We start from the raw sequence: 24,188 nt of genomic DNA, 5'->3' as shown, positions 1-24,188 counted from the left end.
GAAACGCATGAAAAACGCATCGTGGGCACACAGCCTAACTATCTTCATCCTCAACTATATGTAGCTGAGGTCTCGTGTCAGAACTATGGGCTGTTGATAAAAATCACTTATATTTCTAATGATTTATTATGGTTTTCCAATGTGTTCGTAAAAAATAATGATTTTTTGATAAGCTTTTCCAGAAAAAAAAAAAAAAAGTCAAGTTGGCTACCCTGACCACCGGACTGCTGAAACCTGCAATTGGCTGCAGTTCAGACTTAGGCAATGCCACTGACCACTGCAGCCAATCACAAGCTGCGCCGCTTCTCCACTGGTGGCGGTCTCCTCTGTCATCAGGTTATATTGCACTTAGTGCCTGGTCACCCCCTTCAAGTACTAATTTAGCTCCAAATGACTCCTGACAATATTCCTGTCACGTTATACCAGGTTGGACGCTAAGCTATGGACGTCCTACTTGTTGATAAGTCGCACGATGTACATTCACCATGAAAACCGCAGCTTTTTACGACCATTACTTTCCATTCTTTCCTGCATAACTCGTAAAAAAAAAAGTGAGGCCCCCATTAGAGTCCTGCTTTCTTTGAAATCTGCTAATAAAATGACGTCTGCCTGTTCATCATCATCATCATCATCACCAGACTGACTGGCTGCCGCCTGCTTCCTGTCAGGTCAGGAGCCCGCCTCCAGCTATGTACGCACGGCGCCTGCGCGTAACCGTCCTGTCCTCGGTCTCTAGCCTGTGACGTCACGGGTATCATGGCGGCCTTCAGTATGGAAGCAGCATGCCGGGCAGTGTTGGGCCGAAGGTTACGAAGCGTCTGGAGGGTGACAGAAGTTTCAGAGCGGCAGGTCAGGGCTGTGCTACTTGTGAGTGTGGTAGAAGTGCCAGGGCTGACCGCTGCTGAATGATTGCATGTGTGAGGGAGAAGATCCCTGGAGGTCATGGCTCCCCCCATGATGTGTATGGTCCGGACTGGAGCTGAGGCGTCTTCCTGCGCCCTGAGAGAACAGATCCGGAGCCTAGGCACCATGTCATCTTACAGCAGCCTGGCCCTGAGCAGAAGCCGAATTCCCCAATGTGTGAGGCCATTGTGGCTGCTCTGGTGACTAGTGGCGAGCATCCTTCTTATAGGGGGTCGTGTGATGTCTCGCCACCCTGTGCGCTCTCATCTACATCCCCCATTCATTTCATTGGTCTAGCTCTGCACCTGTGCACTCTCTCAGGGGTTGTCCAGGATGAGGAAACCAGCGCCACCCCTGGCCAAGGGCCGTGCCCTGCCTTGTAACTCTGCCCCATTGCTGTAAAAGTAGCCAATCTGCAATACCATGTACAAGCCATAGTCAGGGGGGCGCTGTTTCTCAAAGAAAGCAGCCATGTTTTTCTAATCCTGGACGTCCCGTTAACATTCCCATGAGCTCCATTTACCAGGCGGAGGACATTTATGTCTCTAGATGGCTCCATGTAAATATTCTCATGTATTTATGATGTAGCCACAGGATGTTCTATAAATGTATGGTAGATGCAGGGCCGATATGTGCACAGCTGTCAGTGGAGAGAGTCAAAATCCTCACAGGTGTACCCCTCTCGCCATTCTTTTCTATAGGAATTCAACCATCTCTCCACTGACAGCAGATGGATGCCACTGCATTCAAACGGTGATCTGATATGTGAGCATATGAGCCTGCAGTAGTTCTTCATTTGTTTGGGGAGAACCATTCTAATTTGAGAATATAATAGTTATTTAGTAATTTTGTTCTGAACACCTCAAATGTTTTTTTGGGCTCAACTTAAATTTCTGCAGTTACATTTTCACTCCATATTGCCAAATTTCAACAATGTTTAATATATGCACTGTCTGGATTCCCCTCCATTTCCAGCTCGAGTGGTCATTTTTCTGCTTCTTTCAATGTTTCAATCGACAGAAGTGAATGGGCCCCATGCAGTTGTCGTTGTGGTTCTGGTATCTAAATATCACCCTGCGGGCCAGAGTTTGGCATGTATGCCTTAAAGTAACCAAAATCAACAATAGAAGCTACATGTAAAAGCCATAGATTGTGTTGGAAACGTACTTATGGAAAAATACCTGGATGTGTGAATTCATCCTTAAAGGCGTAAGTCGGCTTGCTCACGTCCATATCAAGTGGTGAGCAGGGCCATTGTCATCATTATCGTTCCACTGTCTTACTTTAATAAGTGGTACAGGTGTACAGTACTTGTCTCGCGGACTTGTGCCGGCAGAAATCTGTAGTCACTGGCCCTGCTCACCACCTGATGCAGAAGTGTTCGATTTAATCTTTTGCTATATACTCTGCATGATATAGTGTAGAGTGCCACTTTGATAAAATCATGCCTGTGAGCAGTGGTCGGTGAGCCTCTGTTTCCATGGAAGTTCACATAAGTAATACTATTATAATAGCTTTTATGCTTTGGAATAATGGAAACTCGATGATGACTCTAACTGTATTTGTGTTTTTCCAGTATCACAGATGCCCATCTACAGCTCATCTGCACAGGGTGCGAGCTGCCGGGACCCATCAACTGCTGTTCTTCACAAATGTTCGCCACCAAAGCACTGTAACCACTGCTACCAGTCAGGTAAATATTCAGTCTTGGTGACAGATATGAAGGAGACTTTAGGGTTAAGATTAACCTTAACCCTTGTTATATCTGTCCAGACAGCAAATATGTCAACCAAACAGAAGAAATCAAAACCTTCTAGATAAAGGTCTCAAATGTGGGGCCCTACACTTGTCAGGTGTCTGTTGGCCCTCATTCATTTGTAAGTGTCATTGCATTCTCCTGACATTTTTGTGGAAACATTGCTCTCCCCATGGAGATATTTGTTTATATTAGATAGTTTTGCCCACTGTGAAAATACTATATGCTTTATTCATTCACCGCAGGTCTAGTGCTGCCCCCCATTCCTGCCCCCGGCCTTTGTTGACACATTTGCAGTGGTGATATCATGAGTACAACATGTGACCAGTGCAGCCAATCTCTGCGCTCAGCGAAGATCTGATGTAGTCAACAGAAGACTGGTGAGCCCAATGATTGGCTGCAGTGGTCAACTGCTATTGTTGTCGTGTCACCACTGGAGCTCTGGAGTCCTAGTGCTGGACCTGCGATGAGTGAATAAAGTATATTGTATTATTTGTACTGTAGGCAGGCCTACACAATGACGGCTATAGCAAAGGAGTAGGTTAAAATATAACCTTTAATCAGAAATCTAAAATCTATTGCCTAGATACAAAGAACATGCAGACATAAATATAAAAAGAGAAAAATCCCATTTAGTGACCCAGAGCCATTATTCCATCAGGACACCTGATTAGCATTGATATAATTAACAGGGTATATTATGAAGAAATATCTCATGACATAATAGTCATATTAATGAAAATAAGAACAGTCTTATTAAAATAACCCCCTTTAAATATTTGCTATGGGTTTTTTTTCACCACGTTTTGTCACAAAAACTGAAGGATTTCCTGATGGCAGCAAATTGAATAAGATGCCTGAAGTCTCACGCACACACTGATTATTTTTTTCATTGCAGATTTGAAGCTGTTTTTGCAGCGTTCCTCCAGCACTTTTCACGTATCCTAAAGACTAGGAAAATACACATTTAAAAAAATCTACCTATTTTATGCTGCGTTTTTCCTGCCAACTCTTCAGTATTTGAAGCAGAAATGTCTACAGTAAATTCTTAGAGGTTGAACACTAATTTATCTTTCATGACCTATCCTTATCATAGGTCATCAATGTCTGATCAGTCAGGGTCCGACATCCAGCACCCCCGCCGATCAGCTGCTAGTGGCATCGGCGGCTGCCGGCCGGATATACTCACTTGCAGAGCTGTCCGTCTTCTGATAGTGGCCACCGCAGGGTACTACACATCCACCTCCTATTCAAATCAATTGGAGGCGGATGTGTAGTAGCCTGTGGCAGCCGCTATCAGAAGACGGAGCTGTGCATCAAGGAAGGACTGACAGCCAGCGGCTTCAGACATCGATAACAGCTGATCTGCGGGGGTGCCGGATGTCGGACCCTGACCGATCAGACATTGATGACCTATCATAGTGGACAGCCTCTTTAACATGTGCACATACCCCAAAAGTCTCATGTACCACTGAAAACTAAGTCTTGTCCCAAAACAAGAAGGTCTCTCACAGCTTTTTTTACTGAAAAATGTTCAATTTATGGCTGTCAGAATACGGCAGCACAAAAACAATTGATTGTTTTTTCAAACAGTCTATTTGTTGTCACAAAACTACACACAAGATTATGTACAATACTCGAGCTTTGGAACATTTCTACGTGCATATTCTACAGTTTTTTGCTTGCTTTTTTTTAACCATTCGCATGAGTGAGTGAAAAGTGCTCCAAAAATGCTGAAAGAATTGACATTCTGCTTTTTGGGGGGAAAAAATGCATGGCTCAAAATACGTGCAGAAAAAAACTGCATGTGCAAGAAATTTCAGAAATCTTATGGATTATCCTGGTACTGTAAAATGCTGCATATTTTATGCACTGTATTTTTTTGTTTGGTAATTTTATATGTACCTCAAAGTGAATTTAGAAACATAGGGAAAAAGGTCACCACATCCTTACTAGTGTGAACAGGAGGCAACTAAAAAAATCCAAACTATAAAAAAAAAAAAAAAAAAAAAAAAGTGAAAATTGCCTCCTAAATTGCTAAGAGTGATTGCTATGTGCTAAGTGCTTTCCTTTATTGTAATTTTTTATATTAATATTACAGAATTTTTTTTTGAAATATTTCATGTGTAAATTTTGTAGCGCTTTCCTATGTTTCTATTGCAGTAATGCAGTTTCAATGTCTTAGAGCAATCACTCTTAGCAATTTAGGAGGCAACTTTGACCTTTTTTTTTATACTGCAAAGTGAAGTCACTAACAAATACAACTCATCCTACAAAACCAAGCAGTCATATAGCCATGTCAATGGATTAAGTATGATAACTCCTGGAAAGCAACAATGAAAAAAAAACTTAAAAAAATAAAAATGCTTTGTCCTCAAGGCCCAAGATGGGTAAGTCTTTAAATGGTTAAGGAAGAACCAATGCAAGCAGAGGTGGGAAATCTAGGATTTGGGAAAGCTGTGTGCGGGGGCTGTACTAGAAGTCATTTTTCACTTTGCTTTTCCATAATATAAGTAAGAGTTAATTTACTAGCTTCTTATGAATCCCTATTCTTGAGTTTGATTTCAGGAACCTCTATTCAGTATACAAGACTTGCTTATATGGGACTTAATATACTTAGATAAAAAATCCGCAGAGCTTCAATGTCAAGCTATTAAATAATGTCAAGGTTTGTTGATGTAAAAAAAAATGCACCATCATTTTGCCATCCGGGGAAAATAAGCAACAAAAAAAACCCAGTCAGATCCTACTGTTCCATCCAGACGCAACTGTAGTCAGAATCTAGATCCAGTTCAATACAGAATATCGATCCATTGATCTAATATTTTCTGCTGCTCCATGGGAGGTTGGAAATCTGTTACCTGTCTAATGAATGGAGTATATCGTGAAGAACCATTAGATACCAAATAATATTTAGTAGTTTATTGATAATACTCACAAAACATGGTTATATTAAAGGGAAGCTCTGGAAGCAGATTTTCGGGGAGATCTATGTCCGGTCCATAAATCTTAACAGTTCGTTTACATACTAAGAAAAATTAGGATTTCTCTGGAATAAGCCATATCATCGCAGATACCAAGGTGTCATTGTATTCAACTTACTATGACCTACATGCCATATAGGCGGCTTAGGAGGGACGATCCTACTGACAGATTCCCTTTAAAAATATTCCCGATTTGTGAGATTACCAATAAACTACTACACATTATTTGATCTCTAATGGTTCTTCATCATATACTCCTATTCATCAGGCAGGATGCAGATTTCCAAACCTACATGTACAGGAGACCATATTCGATATGTGGCAGGAAGGTGAATCTATTTGCTGACTGCAGGTGCCTCTGGATGGAACAAGAGTAGAACCTGACCTTGTTTTCCTGGATGGTGAAATGGTGAGTTTTTGACATCACCAAACTTCGGCATTATTTTAGCAGCTTGGTGTTGAAAAGCTGCCAGCTCTTGAACTTAGTTGCGTCTTGGGATTTGGTAACTTATCGAATTCACTGGCAACAGCTCCTTTAACGCTAATGAATTGATTCGGCACCACACCTATCTGTATCGTTTATATACTTCGTAGTGTGCCCTTCACATGTAAATACTGTAGAGCAGATCTACTGCATTTACTTGTATAGAGGAGGCTGGCCAATAACTGTGCGCATCGAGTGTTCTGCACCCAGATGGTTCAATGTGACAGATCGGCATTACACTGTACAGGAAATCTGTGAGACGTTGGGTTTACTTGGTGGCTTATGTTTCTTGTTTTTGCTGTAGGACTTGTTTATTTCCTTTGGATTAGCGTTGTAGTCTCATTTGTCATGTTTCTTTTTAGATCCCAGTTGTCTCCGAGGCACAGTTACCACCATCCCCTCCTGTTCCCGAAGTTCTCCTTCCACCACCAGCCTCTGAGGTGGCTCCCACAGTGACAGAAACGCTTGGACAGGTGGATCAAAGTTTGACCGAACTGGGGCTTGGGGGATACAGTCCTGTTGGATTAGTTCAGAACTTCCTGGAAATATTACACGTAGATGTGGGCATTCCCTGGTGGGGGGCAATTGTGACAGGTAATTGTATGGTCAGCACTCCTCTCTTCTGATCCCCTGTATTGGACAGCCCCTATCCTTGTACTTACGTTCATATTGTGTTTTCTTTCAGGCACCATCCTTGCACGTATTCTGGTTTTTCCTTTAATAGTCAAAGGACAGAGAGAAGCGGCTAAACTGAATAACCACATGCCGCAAATCACCGCATTGTCCGCTAAAATGAACGACGCCAAGCGATCAGGCAACAGGTTTGAATGTAAGAGCATAATGGGGCAACATAACAAACTAATGTAAAGAATAGGGAAGTCATAGCCTACAGCAGAAAAAAAATTCCAGCTCTTATTGTAACAGTCACCAGATTACTGTGGGCATCTCGCCCACTGGGCTATGACCACTGGTGACCAATAGCTTAGAAATTATATGAAACTACAGGTCAGAAATTGGTAACATTGTATCATGAGTTTTGTGATTTGGTGTTTCTTTTCATTAGTTTCCAAAGCATACTCTGACCTCACGCTGTATCAGAAGAAACATGATGTCAATCCTCTCCGTGGATTTTTGGTGCCTCTGGTCCAGGTATGTTGTGTTGTGAAAAGGTGGTCTTTATCAAAAAATATGATTTTATATTTTTAAAGGCTTTAGATATTACCAGTGAGACAATGTAGTGTTTATTTAGTTGGCTGCTTTACATGCAGCTTTTTGACACGTTAGATTTTGATGGAACAATGGTACATTTTTGGAAATCTATACAGCTTTTGTGTTTTTCCAAACACTGCATGATGGGGTTATATTTTCTCCAAAGACTTTTCTAGGACTTCAAAAACCTAAGGAAATATAAAAAGAATAGCAGAAAAGCACAAAAACATGGGGCCTGACTCACTATTCCATTTGTTTTTGTTCTTTTTGGCTCGTTTTTGAGGTTTTCAGCCTGCATTTGATTTGCCACTAAATTCTTCTTTTAACTTGCATCTTTTATTAAATTTATTTTATCTGTTTACATTTTTTTGTTTGGCAATGTAGGGATGTGATTTTGTTTTTTAGATGTTTATGACCAATTCATCAACTGCAAATTTGTAAAACGTCACAAAATTTTCGCACAAATTTACTCCTGCCCCCAGAGTAATTTTTTTTATTTTATTTTTTTTTTATTTTTTTTTTTTTTTGCGCCATTTTGAAGAATTTGTCTTAAAACCTTAGCAAATACCTGAAACTAAAAGGGAGAAATTACTTAAGAAGATAATACAAAGTGCAAATGATTAACCGGGGCCCTTGGTGTTTTTTTACATTTGTTTGAAAAGAATGTGTGTGATACATGGGCCATCATTTCTGCTTTCCCAGATGAAGCATGATAGGGGGTCTCTGGTGATGTAAGTGTTTTGTTCCTTTTAGTGGTTTGGTATATTCATGCTTTGTACTATAATGGGGGGTACTCATGTAAGGTCTACTACTTTTTTTGTGATATTTCTGAATTTTACTGGCATCAAAATACTTATCTTGACACAATTTGCGCTCTACCCTCCCTATGCAGGTAGCCTCCATTCCCTCTTTTCTCTTCTGGATAAACTATTCTGTATCTGATATAAATGCGCATCTCTAATATTTCTAGATTTCATGCATATATATTTTTTTAATTTACTAACAAAATCATGACTTTATTATCATGACTAGTTTTGCACTCATCCCATTATTTTGGTATTTATAACTTACAGGTGATGTGATAAAATAATAATCATAAGGTATATTCACATGCTCTAACCCCGTCGGTCCAGGGCAGGCTGTTAGTGGTGACCATTTGGACAGGGAGCGATAACATCCCATTTTTCAGTTACTTGGCCGTTAGTAGTGTGATTGGCTGCAGCAGTCAGATCACTGGAACCAGACATTATTTGCTGTAAGTCGGATGAATTCCAGGTCCAGTCACATGACTTGTACAGCCAATCACAGGCCTCACCAGTCAGTGGAGCTTAAAGCACCACTCCAGCGGTGCAATAAAAAAAAACGAAAAAAAAACAAAACGCTGGAGTGGTGCTTTAAAATACCGCCATCGCTTCCTCTCCAAGCCTTTGCTAGATTAACGGGTCAGAAACTGTAAGGATACTTGTCTAATTGTCCGACTTACAAAAAACGTCATCAATCTTCAGAGTGCAGGTAAGAATCTTTGATTTACCAAGGCTATAAATAATTACTAGTATTGTATAAAATAAGTTCTTCTTGTTCTTTATAACTTGATAAATTCCTGCGTAGAATTATGTGGTTACATTTTGCATACATTAACATTGTTATCTCCGTCCTCTAGGCACCCATATTTATTTCCTTTTTTGTGGCCCTAAGACAGATGTCTTATCTTCCTGTTCCAAGCCTGCAAACTGGTGGTCTGTGGTGGTTTTCTGACCTTACTGTAGCTGACCCATATTATATCCTGCCGCTCGTAGTCACAACCAGCATGTGGGCAGTTCTGGAGGTAAAGACAATTATTAACATCTATTAGTGTTACTTCTTGGTATATAGTCTAGTTACCGTTTTTTGTGTGTTTTTTTTTTTTTCCCCTAGCTTGGGGCAGAGTCTGGAGTAAATAATCCTAATCTCAAAATCATGAAGACTGTTTTTCGTGTTATGCCGCTGATCATTTTGCCTCTCACAATCAACTTCCCCACTGTAAGTAACCCGAGTATTGCCAGCAAACTGACTTACTGTCTTTATCTGCTGTGATTTTATGTGAATGAATAGTAGATGGCTCTTTAAAAGTGAACTCTTGTTCCTTAGGCTGTTTTCACATATTGGGTCACTTCGAACTTTTTCTCTATAGCCCAAGTGGCTTTCTTAAGAATTCCTGCTGTCCGAGAGAAGCTGAGAATACCAGAACAAATCAAGCATGATCCATCGGTTCTCCCTAACCAGGATGGCTTTGTAAAGAGCCTGAAAAGTGGTAAGTTTTATCTGACTTACTGTTGTGTGTTGCTTGTTTTTTTGGTTTTGTTTTTTTTGTTCTGGTTATGGCTATTAAAAGTGCAATTTAAGGACCTTAGAGTCCTGAAGTTCAGATTCTGTCTGCGCAAAGGTGTTGGCAACGCCTGCGTCGGAGGCGCCTTCATGTGAATAGAGGGGGGGGGGGTTATAGCCCTGAATGCCGCCGCATTAGGGTTTATACTCGGTGGATACTCTGCAGATTATGGTAGTGGAAAATCTGTAGAATATTGCACCTAATTCAGATGTCCGTACATCATGGGCTGCGGTTTCCGGACTGACCATTGATCTCCTGACCTGAAGCCTAATAGTGCATCTGGTACTGTATTTTGGTTTCCTTTCATAATGGAAATTGCATTGCAGATGTGAACAAAGACTTATAATAAAATACATTTGGTCTCTTACATTCATTATAACTTCTGTCACGGAGTGTTTAAGATATGTCGCTTATCCATGTTATGTAAATGAAAGCTTATAACCTGACGTTAAATTCATCCATTGGTTTTATAAATTATTCTTTTGAAAGCTGAAACCCTCCCAAATTTGGTTTAGGTTAAGAAAATAAATTGGCATCAATGCTGAAATATTGATCATTTAATGAACACAGAATGGTCAGATTTTGGCAAGACAAAAGTTTTGTCGCCCACAGAAAGTAATGTGATATTCAAACAAATAATTATCTTAAAATACAAATATATGTTGCATAACATTGGTGAATGAAGTTGTGGTGCTATTAGAGTCATATTTAATATTTTGTGTGACTTCCATGAGCTTGAAGGACTGCATCCATGCGATTCAACAATGATTCATACAATTTATTAATGAAGTCATCAGGAATAGCAAAGAATGCCGTCTTACATGCCTCCCAGAGTTCATGTAGATTCTTTGGTTTTGTCTTCCAAGCTTCCTCTTTCATCCTACCCCAAACATGCTCAATGATGTCCATGTCTGGTGACTGGGCTGGCCAGTCCTTGAGCACCTTGATCTTTTTTGCCTGGAGGAACTTTGTTGTAGAGATGGATGTATGAGATGGAGCACCATCCTGCTGCAGAATTTGACCCCTTTTATGATTTGGAATGTAAGAGGTAGCTAATACTTCTTGATATTTTAGGCTATTGATATTGCCTTCCACCTTGCAAATGTTTCGCACACCCCCATACTAAATGTAACCCCAGACCATGATCTTTCCACCACCAAATAAAACTGTTTTCTGGGTGTATTTTGGAACCATACGGGCTCCAGTAGGTCTCCTGCAGTATTTGCGGCAGCTGTGGTGTAATTCTTCTGAATATTCATCAGAGAAATCCACCTTCTGCCACTTTTCCAGCGTCCATCTGTTTAGCAGGCTGTGGGACGTTGCAAATGCCACACACTTTTTTATTTGCCTTTTGTTTAGTGCTGGCTTCTGGGCACTGATTTGACCATGGAGGCCATTTCAAGACAGAATCCTACAAACTGTTCTAGTTGACACAGGGACTTGAGGTGACCAGGCCTGTTGGAGCTCTGCTGCAGTGGAAGAGGGGTTTGCTTTGGATTTTCTAACCAACAAACATTCCTCCTGAGCAGTTGTCTTGCGGGGTCTTCCAGACCTGGGCTTGTCAAACACATCTCCAGTCTCTTCAAATCTTTTTTTTTTTTTTAATTCTTTGTACTTGATGCTGAGACATGTTAAAGGTGCCAGCCACCTCTGCAGTGGATCTGGTGTTCAGCCTCTTGATAATCAAGGCTTTGGTCGCAGGGTGGATTTTTGGCATGTTGTCAGAGCTCAAGTTGCAGTTCAAGTGAAGGTCTGGGGTGCTGGGTTTCTTTTTATACACACCCACTAATTAACCGATCATTTACTGAGCACTGGTGAGGATGTAAACTAGGACTGGGTGCATTATATGACCAGGCGACAAAACTTTTGTCTTGCCAAAATCTGACCATTCTGTGTTCATTAAATGATCAATATTTCAGCATTGATGCCAATTTATTTTCTTAACCTAAACCAAATTTGGGAGGGTTTCAGCTTTCAAAAGAGTAATTTATAAAACCAATGGATGAATTTAACGTCAGGTTATAAGCTTTTATTTACATAACATGGTTAAGCGACATAACTTCTGTCAGGGAGTGTACTACACTGCTCAAAAAAATAAAGGGAACACTTAAACACCAGAATATAACTCCAAGTAAATCAAACTTCTGTGAAATCAAACTGTCCACTTAGGAAGCAACACTGATTGACAATAAATTTCACATGCTGTTGTGCAAATGGAATAGACAATAGATGGAACTTATTGGCAATTATTAAGACACACTCAATAAAGGAGTGGTTCTGCAGGTGGGGACCACAGACCACATCTCGGTACCAATGCATTCTGGCTGATGTTTTGGTCACTTTTGAATGTTGGTTGTGCTTTCACACTCGTGGTAGCGTGAGATGGACTCTACAACCCACAGAAGTTGCTCAGGTAGTGCAGCTCATCCAGGATGGCACATCAATGCGAGCTGTGGCAAGAAGGTTTTCTGTGTCTGTCAGCGTAGTGTCCAGAGGCTGGAGGCGCTACCAGGAGACAGGCCAGTACACAGGAGACGTAGAGGGGGCCGTAGGAGGGCAACAACCCAGCAGCAGGACCACTACCTCTGCCTTTGTGCAAGGAGGAACAGAAGGAACACTGCCAGAGTCCTGCAAAATTACCTCCAGCAGGCCACAAATGTGCATGTGTCTGCACAAACGGTTAGAAACCAACTCCATCAGGGTGGTATGAGGGCCCGACGTCCACAGATGGGGGTTGTGCTCGCAGCCCAACACCGTGCAGGACGCTTGGCATTTGCCACAGAACACCAGGATTGGCAAAGTTGCCATTGGCGCCCTGTGCTCTTCACAGATGAAAGCAGGTTCACACTGAGCCCATGTGACAGACGTGACAGAGTCTGGAGATGCCATGGAGAGCGATGTGCTGTCTGCAACATCCTTCAGCATGACCGGTTTGGCAGTGGGTCAGTAATGGTGTGGGGTGGCATTTCTTTGGAGGGCCGCACAGCCCTCCATATGCTCGCAGAGGTAGCCTGACTGTCATTAGGTACCGAGATGAGATCATCAGACCCCTTGTGAGACCATATACTGGTGTGGTTGGCCCTAGGTTCCTCCTAATGCAGGACAATGCCAGACCTCATGTGCTGGAGTGTCAGCAGTTCCTGCAAGATGAAGACATTGAAGCTATGGACTGGTCCGCCCGTTCCCCAGACCTGAATCCGATTGAGCACATCTGGGAGATCATGTCTCGCTCCATCCACCAACGTCACGTTGCACTACAAACTGTCCAGGAGTTGGTGGATTCTTTAGTCCAGGTCTGGGAGGAGATCCCACAGGAGACCATCCGCAACCTCATCAGGAGCATGCCCAGGCATTGTAGGGAGGTCATACAGGCATGTGGAGGCCACACACAATACTGAGCCTCATTTTGACTTGTTTTAAGGACATTACATCAAAGTTGGATCAGCCTGTAGAGTGTTTTTCCACTTTAATTTTGGGGGTGACTCCAAATCCAGGCCTCCATTGGTTAATAAGTTTGATTTCCATTGATGATTTTGTTGTCAGCACATTCAATTTTGTACAGAACAAAGTATTCAATGAGAAGATTTCATTCACTCAGATCTTGGATGTGTTATTTGAGTGATACCTTTTATTTTTTTGAGCAGTGTATATTCACTATTCTACTATATCTCTCAGTCTAATGTTTCATTAATCTTTTGGGTTTCTTAATATTGCTTTATATTGAAGGGTTATTATGTCTATGCACTTCACAACTGATAAATGTTACATAGTTACATAGTTTATAAGGCCGAAAAAAGACAAGCGTCCATCCAGTTCAGCCTATTTCTTGTGCACTGCAGCTATTCCGCAGCGTTAATCCAGGGGAAGGCAACAAAAAACCATGCGGTATAGGCCAATTTACATCATTGAGGAAAAATTCACTTCCCGACACCAATCTGGCAGTCAGATTAAATCCCTGGATTAATTAACTAAGCATAAGATGTAATTTTATTGTTCTCAAGAAAGGCGTCCAGGCCTCTCTTGAACTCATTAAGTGAGTTGGACATCACCACTTCCTCTCCCAGAGAGTTCCAGAGTCTCACGGCTCTGACCGTAAAAAATCCCCTTCTATGCTGGTGCAGGAACCTCCTTTCCTCCAGACGCATAGTGTGCCCCCTCGTCTTTGTCACCATCCTTGGTATAAACAGGTCATGGGAGAGATCTCTGTACTGCCCCCTGATGTATTTATACATGTTTATGAGGTCTCCCCTAAGCCTTCTCTTTTCCAACGTAAATAGGCCTAATTTTGACAACCTCTCTGGGTATTCTAGGCCCTCCATTCCCTTTATTACCTTAGTCGCCCTCCTTTGTACCCCCTCTAGCTCCAATATGTCTTTCCTGAGCACCGGAGCCCAGAACTGTGCACAATATTCTAAGTGCGGCCTTACCAGCGCTTTATACAGAGGAAGAACAATGTTCTCATCATATGCCCCTATTCCTCTTCTGATGCATGCCATGACTCTATTTGCCTTCGCAGCTGCTGCCTGACACTGGGCACTCCAATTTAATTTGCTATTAACCAAGACGCCCAGGTCCTTCTCCATGTCAGATTTCCCCAACGGTTTCCCATTTAATATGTATGGGTGACTGCTGTTTTTCTTTCCCATGTGCATGACCTTACATTTATCGGCATTGAACCCCATTTGCCATTTTTTGGCCAAACTCCCCAATTTATCTAAATCCTCCTGTAGCTGTGCCCTATCCTCATCTGTATTAACTACTTTACAAAGTTTAGTATCATCTGCAAATATTGCTATTTTACTATGCAACCCTTCCACTAGATCATTAATAAATATATTAAATAATATAGGGCCCAAGACAGACCCTTGAGGCACCCCGCTAGTAACCCTGACACCCCCTGAGCTTACTCCATTGATAACCACCCTCTGCTTTCTATCACTCAGCCAGCTATTTACCCACTTGCACACATTATCCCCCAGACCAAGCATTCTCATTTTATAAACCAACCTTTTGTGTGGCACAGTATCAAACGCTTTGGAGAAGTCAAGGTATACAACATCCACTGACTCTCCCCGGTCCAGCTGTGAGCTCACCTCCTCGTAGAAGGCGATCAGGTTTGTTTGGCAGGAGCGATCCCTCATGAATCCATGTTGATATGGAGTTAGACAGTTATTATCATTAAGATATTCTACAATAGCATCTCTAAGAAATCCTTCAAACAATTTACCCACAACAGACGTTAAGCTGACTGGTCTATAGTTCCCAGGGTCACTTTTAGACCCCTTTTTGAATATTGGTACCACATTTGCTTGGCGCCAGTCTAGTGGGACAGTCCCTGTCCATAAAGAGTGCTTGAATATAAGATACAGCGGCCTGTCTATCACATTACTTAATTCTTTTAGTACCCGGGGGTGTATGTCATCTGGGCCTGGTGACTTGTCTATTTTGATATTATTTAGGTGTTTCTGAACTTCCCCCTGGGTTAGGTGGGTGATATTTAGCGGAGGGTTTACTTTATCACTCTGCATTTCCTCCGATAAATTGTTTTCTTTTGTGAAAACAGTGGAGAAGAAGCTATTGAGTAGGTTTGCTTTACCCTCATCGCCCTCTATGATTTTACCCAGGTTATTTTTCAATGGGCCAACTCCATCAGTTTTAATCCTTTTACTGTTTATATAGTTAAAGAACAGTTTGGGATTCGTTTTACTTTCCTTGGCAATTAGTCTCTCTGTCTCCTCTTTTGCTATTCTTATTTGTTTCTTACAGATTTTGTTTTTTTCCCTATAAGATATTAGCGCTTCCTCGCTGCCTTCTTGTTTAAGTTTACCGAAAGCCCTTTTTTTGTTTTTCATTGCCCTCTTGACTTCCTTATTTAGCCACATTGGCTTCCTCCTATTCCTAGCCCTTTTATTCCCATAAGGTATGTACCTTCTACAGTGACTATGTAGGACTGTTTTGAAAATTTCCCATTTTCTATCCGTGCTCCTATTACTAAAGATACTATCCCAGTCTATAAGGTGAAGGGCATCTCTTAGCTGATCAAACTTTGCCCTCCTGAAGTTCAATGTTTTTGTGACTCCCTTGCTGGGCACCCTACTGAAGCACATGTGGAATTGTATAATGTTGTGGTCACTATTTCCCAGGTGCCCCCCGACCTGCACCTCAGTTATTCTGTCTGGCCTGTTAGTTAATATTAAGTCTAAAAGGGCCGTCCCTCTAGTTGGTTCCTGTACAAGTTGTGACAAATAATTGTCTTTGATAATTGACAGAAACCTGTTTCCTTTCTGAGATCTACAGCTTTCAGTTTCCCAGTCTATGTCGGGGTAGTTGAAGTCCCCCATAATAATCACCTCGTCATTTTTTGCTACTTCGTCTATTTGTCTCATTAATAGACTTTCGACCTCAGCGCTGACGATCTGGCTAACTATTTCAAAGAAAAAATTGACCATATCCGACAGGAAATTTTCTCCCAATCCCCAAATGTTATGCATGCTCCCCCCCGCCACATTGTATCTTGCTCATTTTCTGACTTCGAACCAGTCACGGAAGATGAAGTGATCAGGCTCCTTGCATCTTCTTGCCCTACCACCTGCACCAGCGACTCTATTCCCTCACATCTCCTTCAGTCCCTTGCTCCAGCTGTCACCTCTCACCTAACTAAAATTTTCAACCTTTCCCTCTCATCTGGTATCTTTCCCTCTTCTTTTAAACACGCCAGCATACAACCATTACTTAAAAAACCATCCCTCGACCAGAACTGCACGGCCAACTACAGACCTGTTTCCAATCTTCCCTTTATCTCTAAACTCCTGGAACGCCTGGTCCACTCCCGTCTAATCCGCTATCTCTCAGACAACTCTCTTCTTGACCCTTTACAATCTGGTTTCCGCTCTTTACATTCTACTGAAACTGCCCTCACTAAAGTCTCTAATGATCTACTAACAGCTAAATCTAATGGTCACTACTCCCTGCTGATTCTCCTGGATCTCTCTGCAGCATTCGACACTGTGGATCATCAGCTCCTCCTCACTATGCTCCGCACTATTGGCCTCAAGGACACGGTTCTCTCCTGGTTCTCCTCTTATCTCTCTGACCGCTCCTTCTCTGTGTCTTTTGCCGGCTCCTCCTCCTCCCTACTTCCTCTTACTGTCGGGGTTCCTCAAGGATCAGTCCTCGGCCCCCTTCTTTTCTCCTTATACACCGCTCCTATTGGACAAACAATCAGTAGATTCGGTTTTCAGTACCATCTCTATGCTGATGACACCCAATTATACACCTCTGCTCCGGACATCACCCCGGCATTACTACAGAAGACCAGTGATTGTCTGTCTGCTGTGTCTAACATTATGTCCTCCCTCTACCTAAAACTGAATCTGTCAAAAACTGAACTACTCGTCTTTCCTCCCTCCATTAATCTACCTGTGCCCGATATTGCCATCTCCGTTTGTGGCTCAACCATTACTCCCCAGCTACAAGCCCGCTGTCTTGGGGTCATTTTTGATTCAGATCTTTCTTTCACTCCTCACATCAAATCACTCGCTCGTTCATGTCATCTACACCTCAAAAACATCTCAAGAATCAGGACTTTTCTCACCTTTGACTCGGCAAAAACTCTTACTGTCGCTCTTATTCATTCTCGTCTTGACTATTGCAACTCTCTACTTATTGGTCTCCCTCTTACTAAACTCTCCCCTCTCCAATCCGTCCTGAACGCAGCAGCCAGGATCATATTCCTCGCCAACCGCTACTCAGATGCCTCTTCCCTGTGCCAGTCATTGCATTGGTTGCCCATCCAATATAGAGTTCGTTTTAAACTTATCACGCTTACCCACAAAGCGCTCCATGCTTCAGTACCCCCCTACATCTCCTCCCTTGTCTCAGTCTACCACCCTACACGTGCCCTCCGTTCTGCAAATGACTTGAAACTAAAATCCTCCATAATCCGAACTTCCCACTCCCGTCTCCAAGATTTCTCGCGTGCTGCGCCAATTCTCTGGAATGCACTACCCAGGACAGTTCGATTAATTCCCAATACCCACAGTTTCAAGCGAACACTAAAAACACATTTCTTTAGACTGGCGTATCACCTAAACACACTCTGTCCATCCCAGCTTTCCCCCATATTAAAATCTTCTTCAACTTCGGGTTCAACCCAACCATGCACATAAAAGCCTCTGTCAGGACTGCACACATACTGGCTGGCGACCAGTCCATGTATTATTATTTATCCTATTCAGTATATCAAGGCTGCATTATACAATATATGTACTTTTTACCTTTTGTGTCTCCCCCACTTCCTCATAGACTGTAAGCTCGCGAGCAGGGCCCTCACTCCGTTCAATATGAGATATGCTTATTCTGTATTGTCTGTATAAGTCCCCCCTAAAATTTGTAAAGTGCTGCGGAATATGTTGGCGCTATAAAAATAAACTATTATTATTATTATTACTTTCCGTGGCTTCTGCTATATTTGGTGGTTTATAACAGACTCCTATGATAATTTTATTATTGTTTTTTGCCCCATGTATCTCCACCCATAAGGACTCGACCTCCTCATTTCCCTCCCATACATCCTCCCGTATTGTAGGCTTTAGACACGTCTTTACATATAGACAGACTCCACCCCCTTTCCGACTTCTTCGATCCCTTCTAAACAGACTGTAACCATGTAAGTTAACTGCCCAGTCATAGCTTTCATCTAACCATGTCTCGGTTATTCCCACTATGTCATAGTTACCTGTAGATATTTCTGCTTCCAGTTCATCCATCTTGTTTGTCAGGCTCCTGGCATTTGCTAGAATGCAGTTTACACGATTTTGTTTTGTTCCAATCTTCTCCCTGTGGATTGTATTAGAAATTTTCTTACCTCCCTTCCAAGTATCTTGTCTTGGACCTTCTTTGTCGCACTTCATATCTTTCATTAGTATGTTCTCTGGTTGCATGTTCGTGTCCGGCATTTTTCTTCCCATCCCCTCTTCTTCTAGTTTAACGCCCTCCTGATGAGTGTTGCGAGTCTCCTGGCGAATGTGTGTTTCCCGGGTTTGTTGAGGTGTAGTCCGTCTCTGGCAAGGAGTCCGTCATAGAGGTAATTCACACCGTGGTCCAGGAATCCAAATCCTTGTTGTCTGCACCATCGTCTCAGCCAGTTGTTCACATCAAGGATCCTGTTCCATCTCCTGACGCCATGCCCGTCTACTGGAAGGATAGAAGAAAAAACTACCTGCGCATCCAGTTCTTTTACTTTCTTCCCCAATGCTTCAAAGTCCTTGCAGATTGTCATTAGGTCCTTCTTTGCCGTGTCATTGGTGCCAACATGTATCAGAAGAAATGGGTGGACATCCTTGGAACTGATGAGCTTCGGTATTCTATCGGTAACATCCTTGATCTTCGCCCCTGGGAGGCAGCATACTTCTCTTGCGGTTATGTCCGGTCTGCAGATAGCTGCTTCTGTTCCTCTCAGTAGTGAGTCTCCCACCACCACCACTCTTCTTCCCTTCTTGGCTGTCCTTTTTCTTGTCGCTTCTGGGTGTTTCTGGGTGCTCTTTTCTTTTTTGCTTGCTGGTAGTTCCTCATCCTTAGGTGTGCCATCTTCGTCCTCCACAAGTCCTTGGAATCTGTTTCTCAGTTGTGTGGTTGGTGGTGTCTCCATGGTCTTCTTGCTTCTTTTGGTCACTTGCCTCCATTTGTCTGCCTCTGGAGGTTCTCTGACGCTTCCTTCACTTTCCGTGACCAGTAGTGACGCTTCTGTTCTGTCTAGGAAGTCTTCATTTTCCTTGATGAGTTTTAATGTCGCAATTCTTTCTTCCAGTCCCCGCACCTTTTCTTCTAAAAGAGCCAGTAGTCTACACTTCTGGCAGGTGAAGTTGGATTTCAGCTTCTGGTCAATCTGTGAACATGTAGCACATGTTGCAGCTCACCATGTAGGTTGTCACATCTGCCATGCTGCTCCTTGTCCCTGCTGACTGGATGTCTGTCTTCTTTCTTGTGATACCCTAGGATAAACAAATTAAACAAATTCGCGCGCCGTGAGACGCGCGGTTTGGCGATGCTTTCCAAGCAGCTGATCCCGGCTGTACCCAACGATCTTCTAGCTGAAGGAGACTCTTCGCTTTTCCCAGAAGGCACCTGGAATATGCAAATTGTCCTCTTCAAGCTTCAATCCCTGGTTTGGCGATGCTTTCCAAGCAGCTGATCCCGGCTGTACCCAACGATCTTCTAGCTGAAGGAGACTCTTCGCTTTTCCCAGAAGGCACCTGGAATATGCAAATTGTCCTCTTCAAGCTTCAATCCCTGGTTTGGCGATGCTTTCCAAGCAGCTGATCCCGGCTGTACCCAACGATCTTCTAGCTGAAGGAGACTCTTCGCTTTTCCCAGAAGGCACCTGGAATATGCAAATTGTCCTCTTCAAGCTTCAATCCCTGGTTTGGCGATGCTTTCCAAGCAGCTGATCCCGGCTGTACCCAACGATCTTCTAGCTGAAGGAGACTCTTCGCTTTTCCCAGAAGGCACCTGGAATATGCAAATTGTCCTCTTCAAGCTTCAATCCCTGGTTAGATTGCCGTAGGCTGATACCGAGAACCAAACCATTCATCAGAATAGCTGATTAAGTCCCCCATTTTTCGTAGGTCGTGTCTGCTACCTTCTGCTTCTTTCAAGTCCACAGTACTGATGAGATTGATGGACACAACACTGCGTCAACTGTCTTGATACCTTAAGACTATGTGCGCACGATCAAGTTCCGTGCCCTGTGACGTGCAGGGGAGGGGGAAAATATTAGAATACACACAGGATGCGGGGATTTATTGTGGGCCCCGGGCCTCCAAGGTATCAGAAACCTGTAGGAATAAAAAGAAATTTCACAGCAACTAGACCTCTAATATGGGGCATACAGGTATGTATAGATTTACATTTCTGTCACCTGTATGCCCATAGTAGTAGGTCAGATAAGTCCCAGGGAGTGACAGATTCCCTTTAAGCACCAACTTTAAGTGGAGTAGCAGGGCACATACATGACCAACAGATTCCAGTGTTGTACAGAGATATCATCTCTCAGATCATTAAAAAAATTATAGCAATTTTATAAGAAGCCAGTTAACTCGTCAGTGTGTTTTTTGGAGAATTTGCAAGGAAGCCAGCACATACACTTTTCTTTCAATGATCGTCTCCACTTTTTGTTTTACAGGTTGGAAGAACGCACAGCTAGCTCAGCAACTGGATGATAGAGAACACAAAATAAAACATCACCTGGATATTGCAGCGAAAGGTTAGCATGATGCCATTACTACATGTACAGGTATAATGTAGTCAGATTTAGGTGACTGATAGATGGGCATGGTGGAATCAAGCACCTCTAATGTTAGGATGTTTGGAAGGGGGTGGGGGGAGACTCTCATTAACCATAACTTTTACTTCTTACAGGACCACTGCGACAGACCTTTGCCCAAAATCCTTTGCAGCAACGTGAGAAGACCCCGGTATCTCCAAGAAAAACCAAAACTAAACCATGGCAAGACACAATTGGATAAACCACAAATCTATGTACCCAGTCATGAACTGAATAAGCTCTGCCAGTTTCAAATGAACTTTCCCAGGACTTTGAGAGTAAAAATAAATGACCAAGTAGATCCCGGATGAATAAACAGTGGATCCTGTGTAATATTTAAGAGTAACCTTGTATCATTGGATGTCTGGATATGAAAAAAAATAACACAGCGAATAGGATAATGCCTTGTACATAGACATTTTAAAAAGACTCGGACACTTATGACATTGTAGTACTATTATGTCCCTTCCATTCAGTACAACACGCTATCTTGGTGCTGATAAGGAATCTGCAAATATAGGCGATAATACCCCCAATGCAGTAAAGTGGAAGAGTTTTATGTTGTGTTGCGCAGTGGGGTCCAGGAGTATTTGGATAGTGGCAGAATTTTCATAATATCGCCTTTGAACACAAGTTCAATGGATGGGCGACAAAGTCATCAAGATGTGATTGAAGTGTAGACTTTCCTCTTTATACAAAGACAATTATTATATTTACATAGTTTTGAGAATAAAAAATGAAGAAACTAAACAATTGTTAAGCTATTTCATATTCCGGTATAGCCCGATACCTTGTTATTTCATGGCAGATTTTAACAGACTGGATGTAATTCCAAGTGTTAAGGCTACATCCACACGATCCGGAGCCGGCTGCGGACGAGCCGCTTCCGGCTTCCATTCATTATGCAAATGACCGGCAGCTGGGTTTTTTTTTTTTTCTCACGTGCAGAGTTTCCCCATTGAGATTACGTCTATGGAGAAGGCCCGCATGTAGACCCGCAGGAGGAAATAGACATGCTGTGGTCTGGAAAGACGCCCCACATGTCTGTTTCTGCGTGCCGCAGACGCTTAGTGGGCATGGGATTTGTATAAATCCCATCCACTATGCTGTAACATCTGGCCACTGCGGATTGCACGCAGCACACTTGCGCTGCGTCCAATCTGCAGTGAACACTGATCGTGTGCACATACCCTTACATTAACATATGGTAGCTGTGTAGAAGACCTGCCATGGGTCCAAAGCAAACTAATGTGGATGATCACGGTTTACTTTCCATGGTAAAGAAAAACCTCTTCCCAGCATTTAGTCAAGTCAAGAACACCCTGATTGAGGTCAGCATATAACTGTCAGATATCTTCTTAAATATAAGGTCATCGAGTTTATCCACGATCTAAGCCATCGGTAACTCTTTTACAGTAGGCCAAATTAGACTTTACCACAAAACATCTAAAATAGTCTCTAAGTTCTGAAACAGGAATTTATGGACAGATAAAACCATGATTGACTAGTACCAAAACAATGGGAAGGCAGTAGTATGAGCTCAGGATCTGAAGCATCCCACACAACATGGCGAATACCACAGATTATGCCATTGGTATGTATTGCTGCCAAGGGGCCTGTGGCACTTGTGTTTCCTAAGGATGTGGCTGTGCATTGGAGAATGAATTCACAAGTGCTATGCAATTTGCTCAGAATCAGTCAAATGTTTCAGAACTGGTTGAACAACACTGGTGGTTAACGACCAAAACAAAACACAAACGCAACCAAAGAACTTACATAGTCACCTTGCCTCAACTCCTACTGAAGCCAAAACTAAAGGCAGAAATACCCACAAATAAGAAGCAAAAGGAAACAAAATGAGCAAATACCCTGTTTTAATAAAAAGTAATGGTACATATAAATGACATAGGGTACTTAGCAGACACTATTTTTGATTAAAAAAAAAAAAAAAAGTGTAAAAGCCATCCCATCGCGACAAAGTGTACCCAAATCGGGACGGTCCTATACGGTCTCATATTAGAAACACATCATAAGCGCCTTGTAAAATATCTCAAGGAAGAAAACTCAATATTTGTCCGATTATTAAAAATAATCCTTATATATGTGATAGTTTTCTTTTTCAATGCCTTTGGAGAAAAAATGTTAACTAATTTCTATATGTAATGCAATTTAATAAATTAAAGCTGAACTTCTACACTTCAATCAGATCTTGATGACTTTGGTCTCTAAACACCAGCATCATAAATGTGAAACAAAGGCCACCATACACCTTAGATTAAAGTAGGCCTTACCTGCCAATATCGACTGATCGCAAATGTGTATGGGGCCTCCTGAATCTTCCCGGACAGAGAAGGATCCATCCAGTTGAATTTCAATTCACAATCCTTTTTTTTTTTTTTTTTTCTTCTTCTCACCAGAGTTCAGTGACCACGTAAATGCAAGCTTGGTAAACATAAGGAATTATAAGTGTCCTTGTTTTCCTTATCATGTACCGCTCAGCCGCTACAGAGCCATTTTTGAAGAGCAAGGAACAGGGACTGAGGTGTATATTGTGACACAGAGCTGTACAATACGTTCTTGCAGCTACTAAAGAACCGCTTTTATTAAGGCCGGTTTTATGCATCCATGTTTTACAGTCCGTGTACAGAGTGCAATGTTCAGATTGGCCGCAGGTCTCCTGACATGTTGAGACCTGCGACAGATCCGTACACCATGGTCTGCACTCCGTGCCACTTTTCTCCCATTAATAAAGAAAATAAACGTGGTATTTCTGTAATGAGGAAAAAATGCAATAAAAACTGTTCAAAATGTTGAAAGTACCTCAAATTGGTATCAATAAAACAGTCAGGTCTTCACTCAAAAATGTATTTATATATATAATAGTACTGACTGGGAAATCATGCTGCCGGGTCTTTTTTATCATACAATGAACACCATAAAAACAAACTCAAAAAATCAGTAGCAGAATTGCCTTTTTCTTCAAAATGTTACTGCACTTGGAATTTTTCTCCCATTTTCCAGTACATGGACTGGTAAAAGGAATGGCGTCCTTCAACTTGTCCCGCTAAAAACAAACCCTTATGTGGTTCGAAAAATAAAAAGTTATGGCTCTTGGAAGAAGGGGAGGAAAAAAATACAAACCTAAAAATTAAACTTGTATCTTA

At 42.2% G+C, this 24,188-nt stretch overlaps 1 protein-coding gene across 1 annotated transcript; it reads left to right on the top strand.

Moving 5' to 3' along the window:
• Positions 1 to 693: 693 nt before the first annotated feature.
• OXA1L (OXA1L mitochondrial inner membrane insertase) lies at positions 694 to 23,840 on the top strand. The gene is made up of 10 exons (XM_073671118.1): positions 694 to 849; positions 2,480 to 2,596; positions 6,490 to 6,721; positions 6,813 to 6,956; positions 7,191 to 7,276; positions 8,997 to 9,161; positions 9,251 to 9,355; positions 9,464 to 9,626; positions 20,884 to 20,964; positions 21,120 to 23,840. The coding sequence occupies exons 1-10, from the start codon at positions 757 to 759 to the stop codon at positions 21,224 to 21,226; spliced, it is 1,293 nt and encodes a 430-aa protein (XP_073527219.1). The 5' UTR covers positions 694 to 756; the 3' UTR covers positions 21,227 to 23,840.
• The last annotated feature ends 348 nt before the right edge of the window (positions 23,841 to 24,188 follow it).

The sequence above is a fragment of the Phyllobates terribilis genome, unplaced genomic scaffold (genome assembly GCF_046119375.1).
Source record: "Phyllobates terribilis strain yellow unplaced genomic scaffold, ASM4611937v1 Scaffold_1__5_contigs__length_1240528914, whole genome shotgun sequence".
NCBI lineage: Eukaryota > Metazoa > Chordata > Amphibia > Anura > Dendrobatidae > Phyllobates > Phyllobates terribilis.
Note: the sequence above shows the minus strand (reverse complement) of the source record. Positions and strands in the feature narration are given on the sequence as shown.

Coding starts and splice junctions, on each gene's coding strand:
- OXA1L (XM_073671118.1), top strand. CDS start 757: ATGGCGGCCTTCAGTATGGAAGCAGCATGCCGGGCAGTGTTGGGCCGA. Junction 9,356..9,463: donor TCACAATCAACTTCCCCACT/GTAAGTAACCCG, acceptor CTTGTTCCTTAG/GCTGTTTTCACATATTGGGT. Junction 9,627..20,883: donor TGTAAAGAGCCTGAAAAGTG/GTAAGTTTTATC, acceptor TTTGTTTTACAG/GTTGGAAGAACGCACAGCTA.